At 40.9% G+C, this 21616-nt stretch overlaps 1 protein-coding gene across 15 annotated transcripts in view; it reads right to left on the bottom strand.

Annotated features, from left to right (window-relative positions):
- ERC2 (ELKS/RAB6-interacting/CAST family member 2) overlaps positions 1-21616 on the bottom strand; it is a 970222-nt gene that overhangs the window by 231071 nt on the left and 717535 nt on the right. For 12 of the 15 annotated variants that reach the window (XR_012090621.1, XR_012090622.1, XR_012090620.1 and 9 more), the window contains one exon: positions 4150-4318. Coding sequence is in view for 11 of the 15 variants with exons in the window: in XM_073010025.1 (XP_072866126.1) it covers positions 4150-4318 (169 nt within the window). In the remaining 4 variants the exon portion in view is untranslated. The remainder of the gene's footprint in view (positions 1-4149; positions 4319-21616) is intronic. The other 3 variants (XM_073010026.1, XM_073010033.1, XM_007984648.3) reach the window with 1 other exon arrangement.

The raw sequence follows: 21616 nt of genomic DNA, 5'->3' as shown, positions 1-21616 counted from the left end.
GAAAAAATGAGATGATGTTTCTAAACTTATGTAACCATAAAGTACTTGGCATAGAGCCTGGAAAATGGTAATCATGCATTCATTCACACAACAAATATTTACTGAGCACCTACTACGTGCCTGTCAATAACTCAGTGACTTGTGTTGGTCTGGGAAAGGGAGAGACTTTCTGTATAAGTTGAGCTCAAAAGGCTGCCTGGGCTAGGCATGGTGGCTTACGCCCATAATCCCAGCACTTTGGGAGGCCGAGGTGGGAAGACTGCTTGAGCCCAGGAGTTTGAGACCAGCCTAGGCAATATAGTGAAACCCCGTTTCTACAAAAAAACATAAAAATGAGCTGGGAAAGGTGGGGCATGCCTGCTGAAGTGGGAGGATCGCTAGAGCTCAGGAGATAGTGGCTGAAGTGAGCTGTGATTGTATCACTGTACTCTAGCCTGGCTGACAGAGTGAGACCATGTATTGAAAAAGGAAGGCAGTCTGAAGAGGGTGACATCTCTCATAAGCCAGTCTGCCTCAATATCTGCACAGAAGACTGAGCAGGCCAGGCAGGTGGCCTTCCCCTCTCATTGGCCCTGAAAGAGCTCTTCTCTTCCAAGTCAGCATGCAGATCAAGACAATTGAGATCTGGGACTCACCCTCCCAGGACTGCCCTCCCTCACTGATATCTATGTGGGTTGCATACACAAAGCAAGCAAATTTCGTAAGTGCTATGGGCCTCTTCAGTGCAGGCTGGGACCTGGGGTACAGGGTTTCTGACATGTCTGCTCACTGCTCCACAAGTGCTTTGGCTTTAGGAGAGGAGGACCAGGGAGGCTTAGGTGTCAAGGTCTATTTGCTCTTTCTGCCACAGTTGCCACAGCTCAACAATGTGTTCTTAACATGTGCCCAGCTGTGTGCAAAGCAGTAATGATGAAATCAAAATTAAACTACCACTGATGGTTGGCGGTGATAATATCAATTAGTAGTAGTAGCAATAATAGTAGTATTAATAGTAACAGTAGTTGCAATAGCAGCTTACACATGTCGCACCTATTATGTGCCAGGCATATGCAAAGCACTCAGTTTACCTTTCACCTCACAATAACTCTTTGAACTGTTAGCCCAATTTACAGATGAGGAAACTGAGGTTCAAGAAGGTTTAGTATCTTGCCTGTAATCACCCAGCTAATAAATGCCAGAAACAGGATTCACCCTAAGCAGCTCAACTTTGGATGTCATCTTTTATGATCATTTGGCAAAGGGTCTCCTTAAGTATTATGGTGTATCCAACTGTGAGGCTGAGCAAGATACTCAACCTCTCTGGGCCTCTGGCTCCTTCTCTGTAAGAGTATCAAATGCTCAGTCTTATTGGGAGGTGATGAGTTGATGTATGTAAAGCCCTTACACCCATGCCTAGTACATGATGAGGGCTCAAAAGTATTAGTAATTGTTGTCGATGTGATCAAATAGCCTAAGCCTAAGGACTCCAGGCAGAACCTACTGTTTGTGAACAGCTGGAGAACATTCTTCAATGGTGTTTTTGGCATCTACTTTAGGTTTATGAAGATAAGGAGACCTCACAATCTCTAGGAATACCATTCTGCTTGACACTCTGAATTTCTCCCTGAACCTGGTGGGTGGGGCATGTGCGGAATCCGGTAGACTATCTAAAGCCTGAGCTCCATCACTTACAAGCTGTGAGTCATTGCACTGGTTATTCCACACCCTGAGCCTCAGTCATGCTCCCTAGAAAAGGGAGATAATGCTGCACACACTCACATGGTTGCTGTGAGGACTATGGGACAACATCTCTGAGGGACACTGGATATAAGACCTAGCATAAATTCTCAATAAAAGGGGATTATTTTAGGCATTATCATTGGCAATAAGGATACTGAAATTCAGGTGACTTTTCCTGCCCTTTGGTGGGTGGGGTGAGGAAGGATATCAGACCTAAATTACCAAGGAGCCCATCCTCTTCCTTCACTGCATCCTTCTCCACAACAGCCCTTTAGACACTGCCTTAGCACATACAGGAGCTGAACTCTGCATAGCTGGGGTTTCCCAAATGTACCCCATGACACCAAAAACCAAGCTTGTTGTAAAGAATAAAGGCTTTGTGCAGGTTCCTAGGGGCAAATTGAAGGACTATGCTCAATCCTTACTGGAATCGAGAAGTGAATTTTCATGATGCTGGGAAAGAAAAAAGTAGCCTTAAAAATTCCTTATTGGGAAAGTAGAGGCGAACATGAGGAGCAAACTGTCTAAGAGAAAGAAAGGAAAAATTATCCACTCTGCCTGGTAAGAAGGCTTCTGGCAGCTCTGCAGCTCCACTAAGCTAATTCAGCAAGAGCTGACCCTATCAGGTGGCCAAAGTCTGGAACCATTGATATACACAAAATAAATGAAATGACACTGCAAATCATGATATAATGCTATCATCTATGGTCTCAGACTTTATGGCCATAGAGTACTGAAAATCATCAAAAGAGGTGAAGGTCAAGGTTGGATGAGCTCTTATGCACCCCCACCCCCAATGATTGAGGCAAGTGTCTCCTTAGCAGCTGACTGACCTGAGACCTTTGGATCATGTATGCATCATAGCTGGACCAGTGGTACTTAGCTATAATATCTGGACTGTAGCCAGCACCACAAGAGCATGGTATTTTCAAGCTCAAGGGCTGTTTCTTAGGTCTATAAACCTGTGGGAGAAACCTACAATGGTTAGGTGCAGGAGAGGAGGGTGCAGGGAAGGAATTAGGGAAAAGCAAAGAAGGATGCTCATTTTGACTTTCTGTGGCCAAGCAGGTGGAAAACCCAGTGTAAAAGATGCACAGCTCCAAAAAAAGAGGTCAGGTGTAAGCAATCTCTGACCCCTGTGGCCAGCATTAGCAAGGCATACCACTCTGTGGAATGATCCCAGTGTCTTGCAGTGACTGGGACTCTCCCACTACGAGGACAAGGTGCTCAGGCACAGTAGCGGTCTCTCTCTCTCTCTCTCTCTCTCTCATTCTCTGTCCCTCTCACTGTCTCTGAACAAGGCAGCCCCATGAGAAATTAATCTGGTGCAGGGTCAATGTATGTGTTTTCCTTCCTGAGAGGGAAAAGGGTTAGTCACATTGTAAGCGGAGGGGACTTAATCCTTCAGGCTTCCTTTCCACTCACCTTGCCCATGGTGCTTAGCACAGATCACTCTAGCAGGCAGAGAGCCTGCCCCAGGGGCTGAGCCAATATGAAGGCACTCTACATGGTAACTGTGTAGCCATTAGAGAGCTTCAGAGCCACATATGGCCCTAGGTAAAATGTGGTAGCCAGCCTCCAAGGCCATAAACCATTGAGCTGACTGAGTTTCATAATGAACTTGAATCTTAGTGAATATCTTTAATCGTTGCTTACAAGAGTCACCAAGTAATATGAGGAAGATAAATATCTAAAGATTTCATGGATGATTTTCCAATATGCTCCAGATGTAATTATTTCCATTTAAGCCACTTCCAGAAAACCTTCCAGAGAGCAAGGAACTTTCTGCACAATTTAGAACTATGTCCCTGCTTCCATGTCCCTCAAAACAAATACAGTGGCCTAGAGGGGCAAAAACACAGGATAATGGGGCAAACAGGTGATTTTTTAAAAATAGTGTGAATAATGGCTGGGTAGTCTCTAAGCATAGTCTGGCAGTGCTAGAAGCTGAGAGATGCTCCTTGGCTGAAATGTATTGGAGGAAATAGTCAAAGTACTAAAGTTGAAAGAATAGAGAGAAAGAAACCTAAAAACCTGGATGAGGGCAGTTCTTTACAGGGACCAGAAAGTGAGCAAGGCAGAAGGTAACAGATCCAACAGGAAAGAAGTTTGCCCAGAATTTAATTATAAGTTTCTAGAATTTAATCAGAAGTCAAACAAAGTCCACTGGAAGAAAGAAAGCTGAGAGCTACTTCTGAGGAGATGACGCTGACACAAAAGAAAGGGAAACAGCACTGGTTGCAAACCACACGAGCCCAGCCACATGCACATAAACACAGAAAAACAGTAAAATGCTGTTGGCAGCGACAACTGGGTCCATTGCGCTCCTACCTGGTTTTAGCGGCTTGAGCCCACAGGATGGACATGGGAAATGAAGAGTGGCTAAAATCCAGAGAAAGCCCACAAAGCCCCAAACCCAGCAAAACACACCTGTCTTGCAGAAGGCCCCACCTGCTGCTTTAATTGATGTACTAGTCGGTCTTTTTCTCGCTTGAGGGCCATGACTTCTTCCTGCGTCTTTTTCTTTTTGGAGGCAGACAATTCCAGCAAGGCAATGTTTGCATCTTTTTCACTGATGGCTGCAAGTAGCGCTTCCTGTCTGGTAAAATAAAGATTATTGAGATCATTTTTGTAAAATAAAAAAACCCCAAACAATTGGCATTTATAGTTGAAATGAACCACAGAGTATTGTCTCAATGGGAAGAAATTATGAATAATACTTAAAACAAACTAGCTCTTTCGCTTTCAGAATGGACAGAGTAGTTTGGGTCAGAATCCCTGAGACTGCACACTGCAGCCACTGAGAGAGGAATCTTTTAATGGCTTCATAGATGTAGCCACATATTAGAAATGGGAGGGGACAAATCTGAGCATTCATTGCCGACACATTTATCCACCCATCCATCCAAACATACATACATTCATCTATCCATCCATCAATTTGCCAAGAGTCTTAGTCTGTTTTCTGTTGTTATAAAGTAATACCTGAGACTGCATAATTTATAAAGAAAAGATGTTTATTTGGCTCATGATTCTGGAGATTGGGAAGTTTAAGGGCATGGTGGTAGCTTCCAGCAAGGGCTTTCGTACTAACATGGCAAGAAAAGTAGAAGGACAAGTGAGCAAGCCTGAAAGAGACCACAAGATCAAGCAAAGCTTGCTTTTATAACAACTGGCTCTCTCAAGAACAAATTCACTCCTGAGACAAGAGAATTAGTCCATTTGTGAGGGCTCCACCCTCATGATCCTCATGATCTAAGTACTTCTTAATGTCCCTGCCTTTTAATACTGTTATGTTGGTAATTAAGTTTCCATCATATGAACTTTTGGGGGATACATTCAAACTACAGCACCAAGTAAGGTTCTAGATACTCTGAGAAAACCCCCAAAACTGGGTAGCAATTTCACCTATTACTTTTTTCATGAAAGATTTTCTTTTGAAGGCAGACAGAGATATTTACTGGAAACCCTGTTCTATTTTCAATGCATTTAGTGATGCTCCCTTGCCATCCCACCAAAAACAATTACTTCCTCAGCCTTCCTTGTTTCAGTAATTACACTACCATCCACTAAGCAGCACAAATCCTAAACTTAGAAGTCATCCCTGAGTTCTTTCCTTCTTTCTCTATCCAGAGCCAATCCACTGACAACTTCAGGTTTTACTTGAAAGTATGCCCCTTATCTAAACTCATGCACTACTATAAAAACATCAACCAACCATCAGCATCACTCACTGGGGACCACTACAAAAGCTTACTCATTGATCTCTCTGGTAAAGAGAGTAAAGTCATCTTTCAAAACATTATAAGCCCAGATTCCACCATTCTATTGTGTAAAGATGCATTGCATCACTCTTTAGACTTGAAATCCAGACCCTTTATTGATGCTTGCAACACATTACACTAACCAGCGCTGACAACCTCTCTGAGGGCCTCTGTTCCTCTTCTCCTTCCTCAATCATTAGGCTCCAGCGCATTTCATTCCAGGTCTCTGCTAGTCCTCGGAAATGTTACCCTTGGCCCCTCACGTCACAGGCTTTGCCTTTCTATGCTTTTGCCTCACACAGCTCTTATCTTCCAGGTGTGTGACTGACTACTGACTTAGACTGCCTCATGTCCAAGTTGGTCACCTGTCACATTACCCTACTTCATTATTTTATAGCACTCTTTGTCACTTGATAGCATCTTATTTATTATTTGCTTTGTAGACTTAATGCTCCATGAAACTGGGACCTCTATCGATCTTGTGCACCACCAATTCTCAAGCTTCTAGAAGATCCCTCAGCACATAGTGGGTGCCCAAAAATGTTAGTTCAAGGAAGAGGAAAGTTCATTTTTTACTTTTTACAGACTTTTAAAGATATCACCAGACACCTCTTCCTCTCATTTTTAACTAATTAGAATGCTTTGTTTCCTGCTTAACCTATAGTCATCACTTATTCAGAGAAGTTTTAAAGTTGCCTCCTTCAATCTTTATGGTATAATTTTATGACCACATCTGTCACAAATTTTAACCTGGAATTTTCTGGGATAATTTTTGAGTAGGAAATAGCTCTCCTGGGTGTGTTACATTGAATCTTTCTTTCCTCTGGGAAAGTCTTGTCCCCACCATTTGTGTCTCTTCTGAAACATTCCAGCTACTTTGGAAGACCCCACAGCCCCAAGGAAGCCTCCACACTGGGAACTTCCCTCACACACAACGCCCAGGACTAAAACCTGGTCATGATCCTGTTTTGCCTTTCTTTAATCCCCATCACCAGACCAGGCCCTCTCCAGATGTTTGGACAAGGTGGTCATTATTTGGATCTCAGATTATTCCCCTTTTCACTCCAGGGATTTATATGGAGTTTTCTGGGCCCCACTAATGCCTGGCAGTAGGAGCTTCTGTTTGAAGCTCACGCAGATGTGTGAGCAGCAGAACATGTCAGGAAATATCTCCATTTTCCAGAAGAAAAGCAGGGTAGGCTGGACTACCACCAGCAGCATTAATATCCAGCTTCACAGAGCCTGTCTGCCTTCGGATAACAGCTGAGACAATAGATATGCTTGCGGCTCCCAGCCAGTGCATATTTATACAGAGGGCGAAGCTGAAGAGGCTATACAGACTTTAAATCAGGGAGAGTCTATTTGCTATCTGCTATTCCAAACTTTAGCTACAACGCACAAGGTGACTGCAATATTTTATCCCCTCTGTTACAAACTGAAATATCTAAGTGAAGCTTTTTTAATGAAAACAAACTAAAGGACCGATATTAGGAAAATTGGGGATTGGAGGTAAACTGATTACACCTCTACAACTGCATCTTTACAGACATATGCAGGTATTTAAAATGCTGATTTAAAAACATTAGTGACGTGAAAATATTTGTTTGTTGAGAAACAATTCTCTGTGAGTGAGTCTGTCATGTTTCTGTGCATTTTACAAGCACAGACACTATTTTCTTTTCTGATAATCTTTCAAGGCCGTTTGTATAGTGACTAGCTTTGAAAGACAGAGGTGGTTTTTCTTTTTGGATCAAAGGGAAGACACGCTTACTGCCCCATATAATAGTGTCTCCTTCCAGAGCAAGAGGCAGGCAGGCATGTTACTGCCCATTATAAAATATTCAGATTCTCTGATCTCAGGGTTGCCCTCCTATAATACAAATGACTACGTATGTGTTCATCCAGTCCATCTGACTGGCCTCCACGGGACTTGGAGCAAGGAGAATCGACACAAATATACCAATTCTTCACTCTGTGCCATGAGCAATAAAGTCCTTTATCTTTGGCCCAGAAGCCTCTTGTCATCTGCCTGCATCCATGGAACTGAGGCAGGCTAACCTGTTAGGATACCAGTAGGGAAGATCTCAGACCCTTCATAGTTCTTGACATACATACAAATGTATATCCAAAATGATCCCTAAAACATAAAGCTATACAGATAGGAAAAAACAAGAACAAGAAGGAAGTATATCAAAATGATAATAATCACCATTTCAAGGTGACGGGATGAATGGGGCATTTGTTTTGTTGTTGTTGTTGTTGTTGTTTTTTGTTTTTGTTTTTGTTTTTGTTTTTACTTTTTTCTGCTTATACTTTTAAGCATTATTCTCAGAAAATATCCTAAGAGTAAACATTTAAAACTTGTAAGTTAGGCTTTCGGTCATCAAGTAAACTGCTGGTACATGGTTCAAAATCTTAGCAGGTGTGTAATTTGCTCATTTTCCCACCCAGGTTATCCATGATATGTTCTGTCTGTCCTTCCATTCTTCATGCACAGACAGGTACACACACACATTTTCACACACACACAGTGTCTGATACAATCTACATCATCTACCACTTGGAAAACTGTAGTAGTCTCCGAAACAGACTCCCTGTGTCTACTTTCAGCCTGCTTTAACCCATTTTCCTTTTCTAGGTCAAAATTTGAGATTATATAGCTTTAATAACTGTCAAAAGTCATAATCATCCAAACAATAATCATTTTAAAAAATATTTTACTTTAAGTTCTGGGGTACATGTGCAGAATGTGCAGGTTTGTTACATAGGCATATACATGCCATGGTGGTTTGCTGCACCCATTAACCCATCATCTACATTAGGTGTTTCCCTAATGCTCTCCCTCCCCTAGCCCACCAACCCCCGACAGGCCCCAGTGTGTGATGTCCCCTCCCTGTGTCCATGTGTTCTCATTGTTCAACTCCTACTTATGAGTGAGAACATGTGGTGTTTGGTTTTCTGTTCTTGTGTTAGTTTGCTGAGAATGATGGTTTCCAGCTTCATCCATGTCCCTGCAAAGGACATGAGCTCATCCTTTTTATGGCTGCATAGTATTCCATGGTGTATATGTGCCACATTTTCTTAATCCAGTCTGTCATTGATGGTCATTTGGGTTGATTTCAAGTCTTTGCTATTGTGAACAGTGCCACAATAAACATACATGTGCATGTGTCTTTATAGTAGAATGATTTATAATCCTTTGGGTATATACCCAGTAATGGGATTGCTGGGTCAAATGGTATTTCTGGTTCTAGATCCTTGAGGAATCACCACACTGTCTTCCCCAACAGTTGAACTAATTTACACTCCCACCAACAGCATAAAAGTGTTCCTATTTCTCCACATCCTCTCCAGCATCTGTTGTTTCCTGACTTTTTAATGATCTCCATTCTAACTGGCATGAGATGGTACCTCATTGTGGTTTTGATTTGCATTTCTCTGACAGCCAGTGATGATGAGCTTTTTTGCATAAGTTTGTTGGCTGTATAAATGTCTTCTTTTGAGAAGTGTCTGTTCATATCCTTCACCAATTTTTGATGGGATTGTTTTTTTCTTGCAAATTTGTTAAAGTTCTTTGTAGATTCTGGATGTTAGCCCTTTGTCAGATGAGTAGATTGCAAAATTTTTCTCCCATTCTGTAGGTGACCTGTTCACTCTGATGATAGTTTCTTTTGTTGTGCAGAAACTCTTTAGTTTAATTAGATCCCATTTGTCAATTTTGGCTTTTGTTGCCATTGCTTTTGGTGTTTTAGACATGAAGTCTTTGCCCATGCCTATGTCCTGAATGGTACTACCTAGGTTTTCTTCTAGGGTTTTTTAATGGTTTTAGGCCTCATGTTTAAGTCTTTAATTCATCTTGAGTTAATTTTTGTATAAGGCGTAAGGAAGGGGTCCAGTTTCAGTTTTCGGCATATGGCTAGCCAGGCTCCCAATATCATTTATTAAATAGGGAATCCTTTCTCCGTTGCTTGTTTCTGTGTATGATTCTAAAATTTAGGCTTTTAAGCTTTAACACTTATTTCACCTCTCATAATACCACAAAAAATTCCAACGAATTAATTTCTAATTTTCACTTGACTGTCAGAGAAAAACATATATCAATTTCTAATTCTCTACAAATGTTATTAAATACAGTTCCAAGTCAAATTAGCCTTAATTATCAAACCTCAAAGTACATTTAAAATCTTTTTAATAAAATTACATTTAAAGCCACTCACCAACCTTAAATTAATATTCATATAAAATAATCTATTTTGCTCTTTGTAACTTTCTCCTTATTGTATTTTTGTTTTATTTTGTTTTGCTTTTGCCTAACAAATCTATTTTTATAGATATTGGCATTATACAATCATAGAACTCTAAATAAAATTAATGTAACTAAGATTATCTATATTTCCAAACCCTCATTTAAATACTGACCATAAACTAATGATATTTTCCCCAAAAATAACTTGATTGAGATCTACATTCATTAATTCTAGTCCATTTAAATCAAAGGGTCATTAGTAGAAGATAAAAAGATATATAAAACTAGAGAAATGAGAACATTTCATACTTCAGGATATTTGGCAAGGTACTCAGAAGCTTATCTAGCTATTTGCATAGAGATGGCAGGCCTAGAATTAAACTAAATCTTAATTCCAGGCTAACAGAGCCATTGATTTGGTTTTTGAAGCAAGAAGTTTTACAAAATGAGTTACAATAACTCCTTCCTTCTCTTTCTCTCTCTCTCTCTCTCTCTCTCTCTCTCTCTCTGTCTTTCTTTCTGAGGCGGACTCTCACTCTGTTGCCCAGGCTGGAATGCAATGGTGTGATCTCGGCTCACTGCAAGCTCCGCCTGCCAGGTTCATGCCATTCTCCTGCCCCAGCCTCCCAAGTGCGCGCCACCACGCCCGGCTAATGTTTTGTATTTTTAGTAGAGATTGGGTTTCACCGTGTTAGCCAGGATGGGCTTGATCTCCTGACCTCGTGATCCGCCCACCTTGGCCTCCAAAAGTGCTGGGATTACAGGCGTGAGCCACTGCGCCCGGCCAACTCTTTCTTAAGTTAATAGACTTTAGCTAAGACAGGTTGAACATCCTGAATCCAAAAATCCCAAATCCAAAGAACTCCAAAATCCTATATGCTTTGAGCACCAACAGGACATTCAAAGACAATACTCATTGCAGCATTCTGGATTTTTGGATTTGAGATACTCTGTTGGTAACTGTAATACAAATATTCCAAAATCTGAAAAAAATGTGAAATCTGAAATACTTCTGGTCCCAAGCATTTCAGATAAGGGATACTCAACCTGTAATTTAAATCACTGTGAGCTAACTGTGTACAGTTATGGGTTTTCATTATCCCTGCCTTAAAGGTCAGGTTTGTTTTGAGGATGGGTATACCGAATATAATTTTATAAAAACTAATTTCATTTTGCCATCCCTATGTCAGATTCTACACTTTTACAGTTCCCATGAGCCAGATTGCTGATACAATGACAGAAAGCACCTACCAAGAAAATCACAAACATTGAAATAGATTAGGAAGCTTATATTAAATATCCTTACTTTTTTTTTTTTCTCATGGCAAATTTTGGTCCAGCCATTCAAAAACTGGAAACACTAAAATACCACCAGTTCTGATGTACCATTTTTTTTAAAAAAGGCTCCACTTTAAAGAGTATACCAGTGACAAGACACTTGGATATAAACTGGAAACAAAAAAATCATTATTTTCCCCAGTGAAAGAATTACCTTCTAGAATCAAGATCACATTTATATTGCTTCAAAAATTATTACTGTCCCATCAATCTGAAGAAGCTCCATAAGCTTGAAATCATGTTCAGTCTATCCCTTTTGCCTTTTTATAGACAACATGAAAAGTACATATATGCCCATACTTAGACAGTTAGTAGGTTTAAGTATATACCAAAGACTTGCAAAATTATCTTGAGAACATTGCCATCCTCAAGTACCAATTACTAAAGTGATCTATCTATGCCCCCAAAATGTAGCTTAAAATATGAAAAGGAAGCCTACATATGCTAGGAAGGAAGATAAGATAATGTGAAGAGAAATAAATCTATAAGAGTCTGCTGAATGCCAAGCTAAGAAAGTGTATCATAGACAGCATTTTATCAAAGTGCAGCCTAAACAAATGTCAAGGGGAATAATTTCTTTAACAAATATGGGCAACAATAGAGGAAAAAAGGGGGAAATTCTGTGCCCTGTCATACGTTTAGTCAGGATTAACAATGGATAAAAATATGTGCAAGAACACATTTAATAACCCTAAACTGTCATTCAGTGTGTAGGAGGTAATCAAGATACAGCTAATAAAACACCAAAAAAAATGGTTTTAGCCACCCTGAAAAAAAAAAAAAAAACCCTCCATGGAATAAAACAAAACAGGGCTGAAGGGCATCTCCTGCCAAGATAAATGCCTTCTTTTGAGTGTCTCCTGTGGCCAGCCCTCACAAAGAGAGCTCCAGGATCCTCTGGTGGTAATACATGACTACCTCACTTATCACAGTCCATTTAAAAGGGAGCTTTGTAAACATTTCTACTTCACTCCCCATTGCTGTCGTTCTATTAATGATGATTTGAGCTCTGAAAGAGGATCTAAAATTAATTTCAGGAGTTGCAAATGAGGCAGGCCAATTAGGAACTATTATAAATTGGATTTGGGAAGAACCATTAACACATTGTTTCTTGTGGGTTCTTGTTTGAGTTAGCTGACCCATCTTTAGAAGTGCATTCAATTACAAAGGCAGATGCTTAAAAAATGCATTCCATTAAGAAATGTTTGGATAATGACATATAAGAGAAAGTCTACATTATGTATGGTGCTTAGCCCTGGCAGTCATGTTCTAATCATATTGTGGGGGGAAAAAGTCCATTCCATCAACTTTTCTCAGCTAATTACTATTTTCTTTCCCTCATGACCCTGAATATTCAACTGTAAGTTCAGTAGGAGGTGACTTCAGACAGATGGTGACGAAAGATCCTATTCAAAACAGTCTTTCTCTCACCCCTGGGGTGAGGGTTGGGTGGAGGTTTGCTGTGATCAACCCTGGAGATAGATGTTCATTTGCCTCAATTTTAAAAGCTGTATTTTCAAATGGCATCTTGAGAAAGAAAAGTTCTTTAATATCAATTAGTATCACCCCTACCCACCAGCAGAATGATGTATGGTATATGCAGAACGGGCCACGCAGAAAGCAAAGCAGCTCACATGAGGTGGGGCCCACAGGGTGAGATATATTTGAACAACCATGAGTTTCAGCAAGGACAAAGAACAGACCAGATTCGTAAAGGCCAGGCTTTGGCAGCCCAGACTTCTTAATGTGGTTTGCTCCCTGTCGCCCACCTAAAACTGACCTCAAAAAAATAGTTTACTCCAATTGCGAAGAATTCTGTCTTTGAAACCTAATAGCACATGACTGGAATTTCCTAACACGGGGGCCATGGAGTCTTGTGGAAGTTCTTTAAGCACCAGCATCTACCCTGTTCCTTGCTCAGTGCATGAGCCAGGGAGGCAGCTGGCCCATCCGGCAGTTCCTCCAGTTCCTCCAACTGGACCAGAACACTCTCAAGTGCCAACGTCATGTGCTTCAGGTCACTAAGAGGGCAAATGCCAGCATCATTTGGCATCCTGCTACAAAGGGGTATTGGTGAGTCTGAAGCCAACTGATTTTCCCACATAGAAAATGTCTAAGGCCAGAGGAGGAGTGCCAGGAAGAGCTACTCCCCCCATTCTAAATGTTTCTCTCAAATCCTGTCCTTCTAGAGAATTGATAAAAAGACAATGAAGGATGGGAGGGACCATTGTCCCAGGCCTTGGCAGTGGACATGTGTGAGGCATTGCTCGTTACTATGTGCCTGATCCACCAAAAAAAAAAAAAAAAAAAAAGAAAAAGAAAATATTTCTTTTGAGCACTTTGGCCTATTATGATTTTTTTAAAAAAACATACCCACACAAATAAAATATTACTCAAGTTTTTAAGAGGAGGAGGCACTGATCTTTATTTAGTGCTGGGGCTTTGGAAGCAAATGTACCTGAGTTTGAATCTCAGTGATACCTTTTTTCTATGACCCTGGGTAAGTTACTCACTGTCTCTGAAACTTCAGGTTCCTCATAAATAATCTAAGATGGACAATCGTAACTCTCAGATTGAGGCAGGAGAATATGGTGGAGGCAGGGAACTGAAGGCCATTTTACTCCAACTTCCTAGAACTAAATTAAAAGGAAAACCCTAACTTTCCATGCCTAAGTAACAAAAGGACCAGAGGTTACTCCCTTTGCAAACTCCCACCTTTTCTGCGTGGCAGATGGGAAATTGACTGTCCGCAACCAATCAGACTGATTGCCAGCCCAGTCTTTGTTTGCATGCAAGTGCAACTTTGTGGCCGGGCATGGTGGATCACGCCTGTAATCCCAGCACTTTGGGAGGCCGAGGTGGGTATATCACCTGAGGTCAGGAGTTCGAGACCAGCCTAGACAATATGGTGAAACCCCATCTCTACTAAAAATACAAAAAATTAGCTGGGCATGGTAGCAGACACCTGTAATTTCAGCTGAGACTGATGCAGGAGAATCGCTTTAACCCAGGAGGCGGAGGTTGCAGTGAGAGGAGGTTGAGATGGCACCACTGCACTACAGCCTGGGCAATAAGAGTGAAACACCATCTAAGAAAAAAAAAAAAAAAAGAAGTGCAACTTTGTAACTTCACCTTAGCCTCTGATTGGTTGCAACCAATCGGATGTTTGCACAGGAATGTGACCTTTGCAACTTCGCTTCAGGCTCTGATTGGTTGCTTTCAGACCAGCTGCGGGCCACTGCTTCATTTACCTAAGGTGAGTGCCAAGTGGCCAATGGGAAACCTCCAGGAGGTATTTGGACCTGAGGATGTTCTGTATCCAGGCCCTGTGACCGCTGCTGGGGCCTGTTCCCACCCCGTGGAGTGTACTTTCATTTTCAATAAATCTCTGCTTTCATTCTTTTGTTGCTTCATTCTTTCCTTGCTTTGCTTTGTGTTTTGTCCAATTCTTTGTTCAAAACGCCAAGAACCTGGACAACTTGCAGTCAAGACCCTCTACTGGTAACAGGATCATCGTGAGAATTACATGATCAAGTATGTAAAGATTTTGTTCAGTGCCTGACATGACCACACAAGAAATGCTAGCATTTACTTATTAAATGACACAGACCCCACCAAAGTTAAAGATTCAAAGGTTTTGCATTACTTTCTATGGGCTCCCCTTTATAGTGGATGTATCTAAACATGCTCACTGGTCTCTTACTTTCAAGAGAAACTTTCAGAGAGGCCTTTAAAATTGGTTTCTGTTATTAAGCTGCACATTTGACTTTCATGAGTTGACATCTGCTCCATAAACAGACATAAAGAAGAAAACAGAGTTTGGAGAGGAGTCCGTTGACCATAGAAGAGCTGCATCCCAGACAAGCCAGGCTTGACTTGGCCTATAACTATCCAATATCATTCCATCCAAATTGATAGGAAAGGCCACGTGGGAAATAGGCAAGACGTGATGTCACATAGTTTAAGAAACTGAGAAATAGAAATGTGTTCTGAAAGGCAACTTTTAAAACGTCAAAGTCAAGTGCAAAATCAAACAAATTCAAAATAAAGATTCTTCCATTGGAAAAAAATACTTTAAAAAACTGGTAAATCTAGGAAGCAGGGAGGGTGGGTGAAATGAAGGAACTTCCATGACACACTGCAATACCCTCTGTTAGTGGTACTGTTAGATGATGGTGCTTGGTCATTCTCGTTATTCCCGTTCAGTAATAAGAAAGCCTCTCTGCTGACCATTCAACTCTGCCAAAGTAGCTTTCTATGTGAAATACACCTAACCAGAATCTCTGGAAGGTTACAGATGAGTGATAATGAGAAAACCAAATACATCTGGACTTCACTGTGGGACAGAGCTTTGTCCAGTATCTGCCTAAACTAAACCTATTGTCCATGGGTGATCAGTTACTGTCAAGAGACTGTCACATTACATTAACGTTTTGGTTGGAAATGAGTAACTACCAGAAAATAGGTCACTGACATCAAGGCTTCACCCCCATGTCATCCAATCAATTATTTTTTTCTTATTGGTGAAGTGAGGTTATGTGTGTGTATATATGTAAGTTTCTCTAAAACCAATATGTTTTAATTTCCCCTCTAGTGTATATTTAAAGCTACTAATATTTATTTATCAGCCTTTGCACAGAGCAGCAAATTGCACTCCTACGTCTTGAACTAGATATTTCCCTTCTTAATTTGAATATTTTGTGTTAAATCAAACCTTCCATTGTTTATGTTTACATGGAATAGAATATTCCCACAGCTAAATTGTAATAAAAAACAAAACAGATCATCATGCCATTGCTGTGAGAAGAATATGTGCGGAAGGGGGCACATTCTGGAATTCCGTTAGTGCAACATTCAAATAAAATTGAATTAAGGTTCTGTGAAGTGGATTTTTTTTTTTTTTTTAAACGAAGTCTTGCTCTGTCACCCAGACTGGAATGCAGTAGCACAATCTTGGCTCACTGCAACCTCCACCTCCCAGGTTCAAACGATCCTCCTGCCTCAGCCTCCCGAGTAGCTGAGATTACAGGCATGCACCACCACACTCAGTTAACTTTTGTATTTTTAGTAGAAACGGGGTTTCACTATGTTGTCCAGGCTGTTCTCGAACTTCTGACCTCAGGTGATCCGCCCACCTTGGCCTCCCAAAGTGCTGGGTGAGCCACTGCACCCAGCCTGGAGTGGATCTTTGTAGAGAGAAGACCATAAAAGTGAGTTTATTGGAGCCAGTTTTTATTTATGAGAAAGGAAAAGGCGGTTGTGCTTCTGCACAGGAGAAGGAAACACAGAGTGGCATGTCTGTGTGTGCTGCAGGTGATGGTGGTAGCCAGGCAAAGGGTAGGTTTCTGCGAGGGGCAGGAAGGTCTGATCCCTTCTGGGAGAGGGGCTAAACAGATTCCCATCTGTTTATCAAAGACGTTGATTCAATGTTAATCAAAGCTGTTCTCCCTTGCTGTGCCTGCCACAGAACTGGACAGCAATTCAAGACAACCTAGAGGAGACTTTTTGGGAGGGTCAAGGAAGCTGATGGCTTTTAAGGCATTCTCAAAGATGCTCAAAGATGCAATTCCTCATGTAAATGTCTAAACAACTTTGTGAAGTCTGGATTTTACGTCTGCCATCTTGTGGCCACTGCAATAAATATTGCCCATTTCAATTTTTTTCTGTAGTTACATCTCTAATAATCTATATTCAAAAAAGGTACCAGAAAGAGTGTTTATTAAAAAAAGACCAACATTACACATGGGAGAGAGATCCATGATTCAGGGGGAGCTAGGACATTTCATTTTCAAATCCCCATTCTGCTGACATTTTTCATTCTTTGACTAAAGTCTAGTTTCAAATAATTAGCTATCAAATTATCATGTGATACAGGATTGGGACTACTGAGAAGTCAGTTAAGAGATGACAGGGAAGTTTTAGGTGCCGGTTTTTTTTTTTTTTTTTAAAGAGGTCATTTAATGGACACAGAGTTTCTTCCAAATGAATAACAGTCTCAGCATTTCTGTACTTGCCATACATTTGCTAAGAGAACACCCAGAATAAAATAGATTGTTAAACCAAAGGGGGCTTCATACCTTAAAACTAAGGGAAATTGCTTTTCTGGAAATAACTGAACGTCCCAATGAGTGAGATTAGAAATACTTTATTCTACACTGTAAGAAAAAGAAATGAGACAAAATTTATCATAGTTCTGCGTTGGGAAGAAATGGTTAAAACGCCACTATGAAAACACAGCCTATCTAATGCACACTCACTAATCATGATCTTGTTGATTGTGTCAACAGAATGGAAAGCAAATACATGTGGTCATTGCCTTTGCAACGTTTCACCAATGCATCACAGGCTTCAAATGAAAAGGAAGCACAAGAGCATATTCAATGACCACAAATTAATTTCAGAGCCCAAGTTACAGAAGTATAGAACTATGCATCTTCATACATATACCTAAAGCCCTCCACTGCTAAGCAACGGTTCAAAAGACAGGCCAAAGAGCTGCAAGACTCAGCCCATGGATTCCTAAATTATAAAAAGTTATATTTGTTAGTTACCTGAAATTTCTGGACTCACGAATACAATTTGTGGGATGCTACCGGAGTGCTCCTTCCCAGAGTTTGAAGGAACCTGAAACCACACAGCAGCTGCAGAAGGAAAGGGTCTGGTAAACTACCTGGAGGAGCTCCACATCTGGAAAGAATCGCAAGGGAGCCAGCCCAAGAAACAATGGTATAGAAAGCAATCTCAGATTTACAGGATGGGTGGCCTTGTGGCTCATAGAAGTGAAATTTCCACCCTGGGAGGAGCAATTACTGGAAGCAGGAACATTTCAGATAGGAAATTATGAAGTCCAACCTGAAGCAGCTAAACTGAATGTGTTCCTCTAGGGTGGCTGTTTACTGGCCACATAAGCAAAAATAAACCATCCAGGTGGTCAGAAGCAGTTCATCAATTCCTGCAACTCATTCACCACATATTTACTGAGTGCCCACTGTGTACCAGGTACCACGGATGAATGAGGACAAGCAAGACAGAAACCATTCCTGCTTCTCTAACAGCAGAACTCAGAGACTGCTAACACCGTAGAACCCAGAGATTGTCCACAGTCATGAGACAGACTGACCCTGTAAGGATGCCACCAGACACAAAGAAACACCCTTCTATTACCATCATGAGCAAATGCTGGATCATCAGCAATACCGTGCAAAGAAGATATCTCTGAATCCTGTTTCCCAATTCAAAGGCTGGGCAAAGAATCCACATGGCATTTCCCTCTGCATATATCAAATACTAGGATAATCAATTCAAAAGTTCCCTTCCAGCCCATCCTCTTCGTACCGTATGCCCAGTATAATCCAGTTGCAATCAGAAGCTCAAAATAAACAAATAGAAACATGAAACCTCATAGTCATAGCTAGTAGGACGAATAATACTAAGTTCACTTTTTTATGGGTCAGAAACAATTGAATATCAGAAATTTCGTATGGTTTAACCAAATAGTCTTCCAAAATATAAGGAGTTTTATTGGTTTCTTTGTTTGCTTACAATATATGTCCATAGATCTTTTTAATTCATTATAATTTTATATCCTCAGAGATGTAAAAGGTTGAGGTAATTCCCTCTCCACAATATCCAACATACACCCAAGACTGACCACTAGAGGTAATTAACTCAGTCTGCAGAAGGCCTTTTGCACAAATTGGAGGTGGGGGGAGGAGGCCTAGGAACCCAGAGAGGTGACAGAACTCAGTCCTGTAAGAGGGGCTCCCAGGCCTGGAAAACCACCGGTGACCAGACTCCAGCCTGACACTGATTACCACTCCCTGCAATACTGATCTGTTGAATGCTGAGATCAGACCATCTATCTCGCTGGACAACATTGAGGCTTCCCAGCTCCACTGACCAACAACCAAGCACCCCTGTTTAGATTTGAACTTCAAGGCATGGGACATAAGGCAGGGGTCAAGAAGAACGGGGCTGCAGAATACTTAAGGTGAGAGGTGAGGCCAGCTGGACTTCCTGGGTCAAGTGGAGACTTGGGGAACTTTTCTGTCTTACAAAAGGATTGTAAAATGCAACAATCAGGAACTTTTCTGCCTCACAAACAGATTGTAAAATGCACTAATCAGCGCTCTGTGAAACACACCAATCAGCAGGATTCTAAAAGTAGCCAATTGTGGGGAGGATTGAAAAACGGGCACTCTGATAGGGCAGAAATGGAACATGGGAAGGGACAATAAGGGATTAAGAGCTGGCCACCCCAGCCAGCAGCGGCAACCGGATTGGGTCCCCTTCCATGCTGTGGGAGCTTTGTCTTTTCACTCTTCACAATAAACCTTGCTACTGCTCACTCTTTGGGTTGGTGCCATCTTTAAGAGCTGTAACACTTGCATGGAAGGTTCACAGCTTCATTCTTGAAGTCAGCGAGACCACAAACCCACCAGTGGGAACCAACTCTGGACATAAAGGGGCTCAAAATCCCATTGAAGAGAGGCATAATGAAAACACATTTTTAAGGATGACTGCATACCTATAGGTGGTGGCTTAAAAGAGGAGTCTAATGTTGTTAACCAGTGTCTTAATTTGTACCATTTTAAAAGAGAATTTACTATGGACAGAATATGATGCTGCGTGTTATGAAGGATCAGCAATGGATAAGGCTTACACACTGTTCTGGTAAAGAAAGAAAAAGCATATAAAGACTTAAATCATAAAATAAAAGATAAATAATAGTTGATTAATGTCTTCATTGTTAAGATATAGGATAAGCAATTGTTAATAATTATTATTTTGATTACTATATGTATATGCAAGGCGTAAATAAAGCACGTTGTTTCATTTAGTCTGCTCAAAATAGCTTTCCAAGAGAAAGTTTTATTACACCCCTTGTAAAGTTGAGTAAACCAAGACTGTAATATTTAAGTAGGTTGTCCAAGGTCCCATTGCTTTTAACCCATTGCTTTTAAAAGTAGAACTGGAATTTGAATCTAAGTCTGTGATGTCAAAGACTAAACTTGGCCATTTCACTAAAATTCCTGGTTGCAGGAAGGAAGAAATGTTCCTTTGATCTGGGATGATGGGGGCAGGCTTCACAGAGGGTAAGGGTGACAGCTGAGTATGAAGGGAGGGCAGGATTGGAAGGGCTCTGGAAGGAAAAGAGCGGCTTCCAGATGGGGTAAGTGTCTGATTAAAAGCTGAGATGATTCAGTCATTCAAAATTATTTATCTTTTCCTTACTTATGCCTGTTCCTAGTTGCATAACTTTCAAGGATGCTGGAATACCACCACCAAGGAAAAAAATGTGGTCAAATAAAGTTACGCCTTAAGTGCCAACAGAAAGACTGGTTTGGCCAGTGCTGACGTTTTCACGCATGCCCACATGCACACATGAGGATGTGGGAACACATGCGTAAGTTGTTTTCTGGGGAACAGCAGCTTTTTATTGTGAAATTCAGTAATGTCCTTTCTAATTTTTGGAATTAAAATGACCCTTTCTCAAATGATGATGATAATAGTTAACACTTGAATAGTCTTACTTAATAGCTTAATTAGGTTAGCAAGCATATGTTGTTTTCAAAAAATATTTTTTCCTATGGTTGGTCCATGACCTCCACGGTCTGGAAAACATTCACATGATTGCTGTATGTTACTATCAGAGTATGTGTGAGGAACATCCTCTTCTGTTCTACATAGGTAAGGGCTTTCCTTGTGAAAAGTGTTCAGCACTTCCAAGGTGGCTGCCTTATAAATGCCATGTTGAACCCAAATTGTTTGTACTGAGTGACCATCCCTTTGCCAATATCTGTTTCCGATATGGTATCTTTAGGATATAAGTGGAGAATAATCTCTTTATTTCACAAATAGGCCCATCAGACAAGAGATCCAGGTCCTTCTAGGGGTCTTCAGTGACCACAGAAGGAAAGAAAAGCTGAGTTGGTCAATGCCAATCTTTAGGAAAATCATTTCTAAAGGTGGCAAGAAAGGCCTAGTGTAAAATATGACATACTCTGCCTCTCTTTCTTTTGTTCATTTTGTTGGATTTTGGTACAACATGTGTATATATAACCAGAGAAGACTTGGGAACATGGTAGTTATCCCTTCAATTATCTGCTAGAGTAACATAGACGAGGCTTGCTCCAGGGGCACCCTGAGATTTGAACTAGGACTTAAGGATGAAAGTCACAAGTAGGTAAGGCTGAGGCTAAGTCAGTAACAGAAGCAACTCTGGCTAAGTCAGAGCTGTCAACAATGGCCTGGGATCCCTCATACCCATCTCTGACAGTGTTGGTACAAACAATAGAAGGCAACGTCGAGAAAATCCCGGGGAAATAATTCTTACAATGGAGGAACGATGTGACTAAACACATGCTTTTGTTGGGTTTATTTGGATTGTAAGCGAAAGAAACTAATTCTGCCTAACTTAGCAAAAAGACAAAGTGTTAGAGGGATACTTGAATAAACTGAGGAAAAGAAAAGAGCTAACAAGTGAGCTTTAGGAGGGTCAGTGAGAAAGTTGCTCCAGGACCCTCAGTAGCAGGAAATCCTAAACCTT

Source organism: Chlorocebus sabaeus, chromosome 22 (genome assembly GCF_047675955.1).
Source record: "Chlorocebus sabaeus isolate Y175 chromosome 22, mChlSab1.0.hap1, whole genome shotgun sequence".
In the NCBI taxonomy this organism is placed as follows: Eukaryota; Metazoa; Chordata; class Mammalia; order Primates; family Cercopithecidae; genus Chlorocebus; species Chlorocebus sabaeus.
Note: the sequence above shows the minus strand (reverse complement) of the source record. Positions and strands in the feature narration are given on the sequence as shown.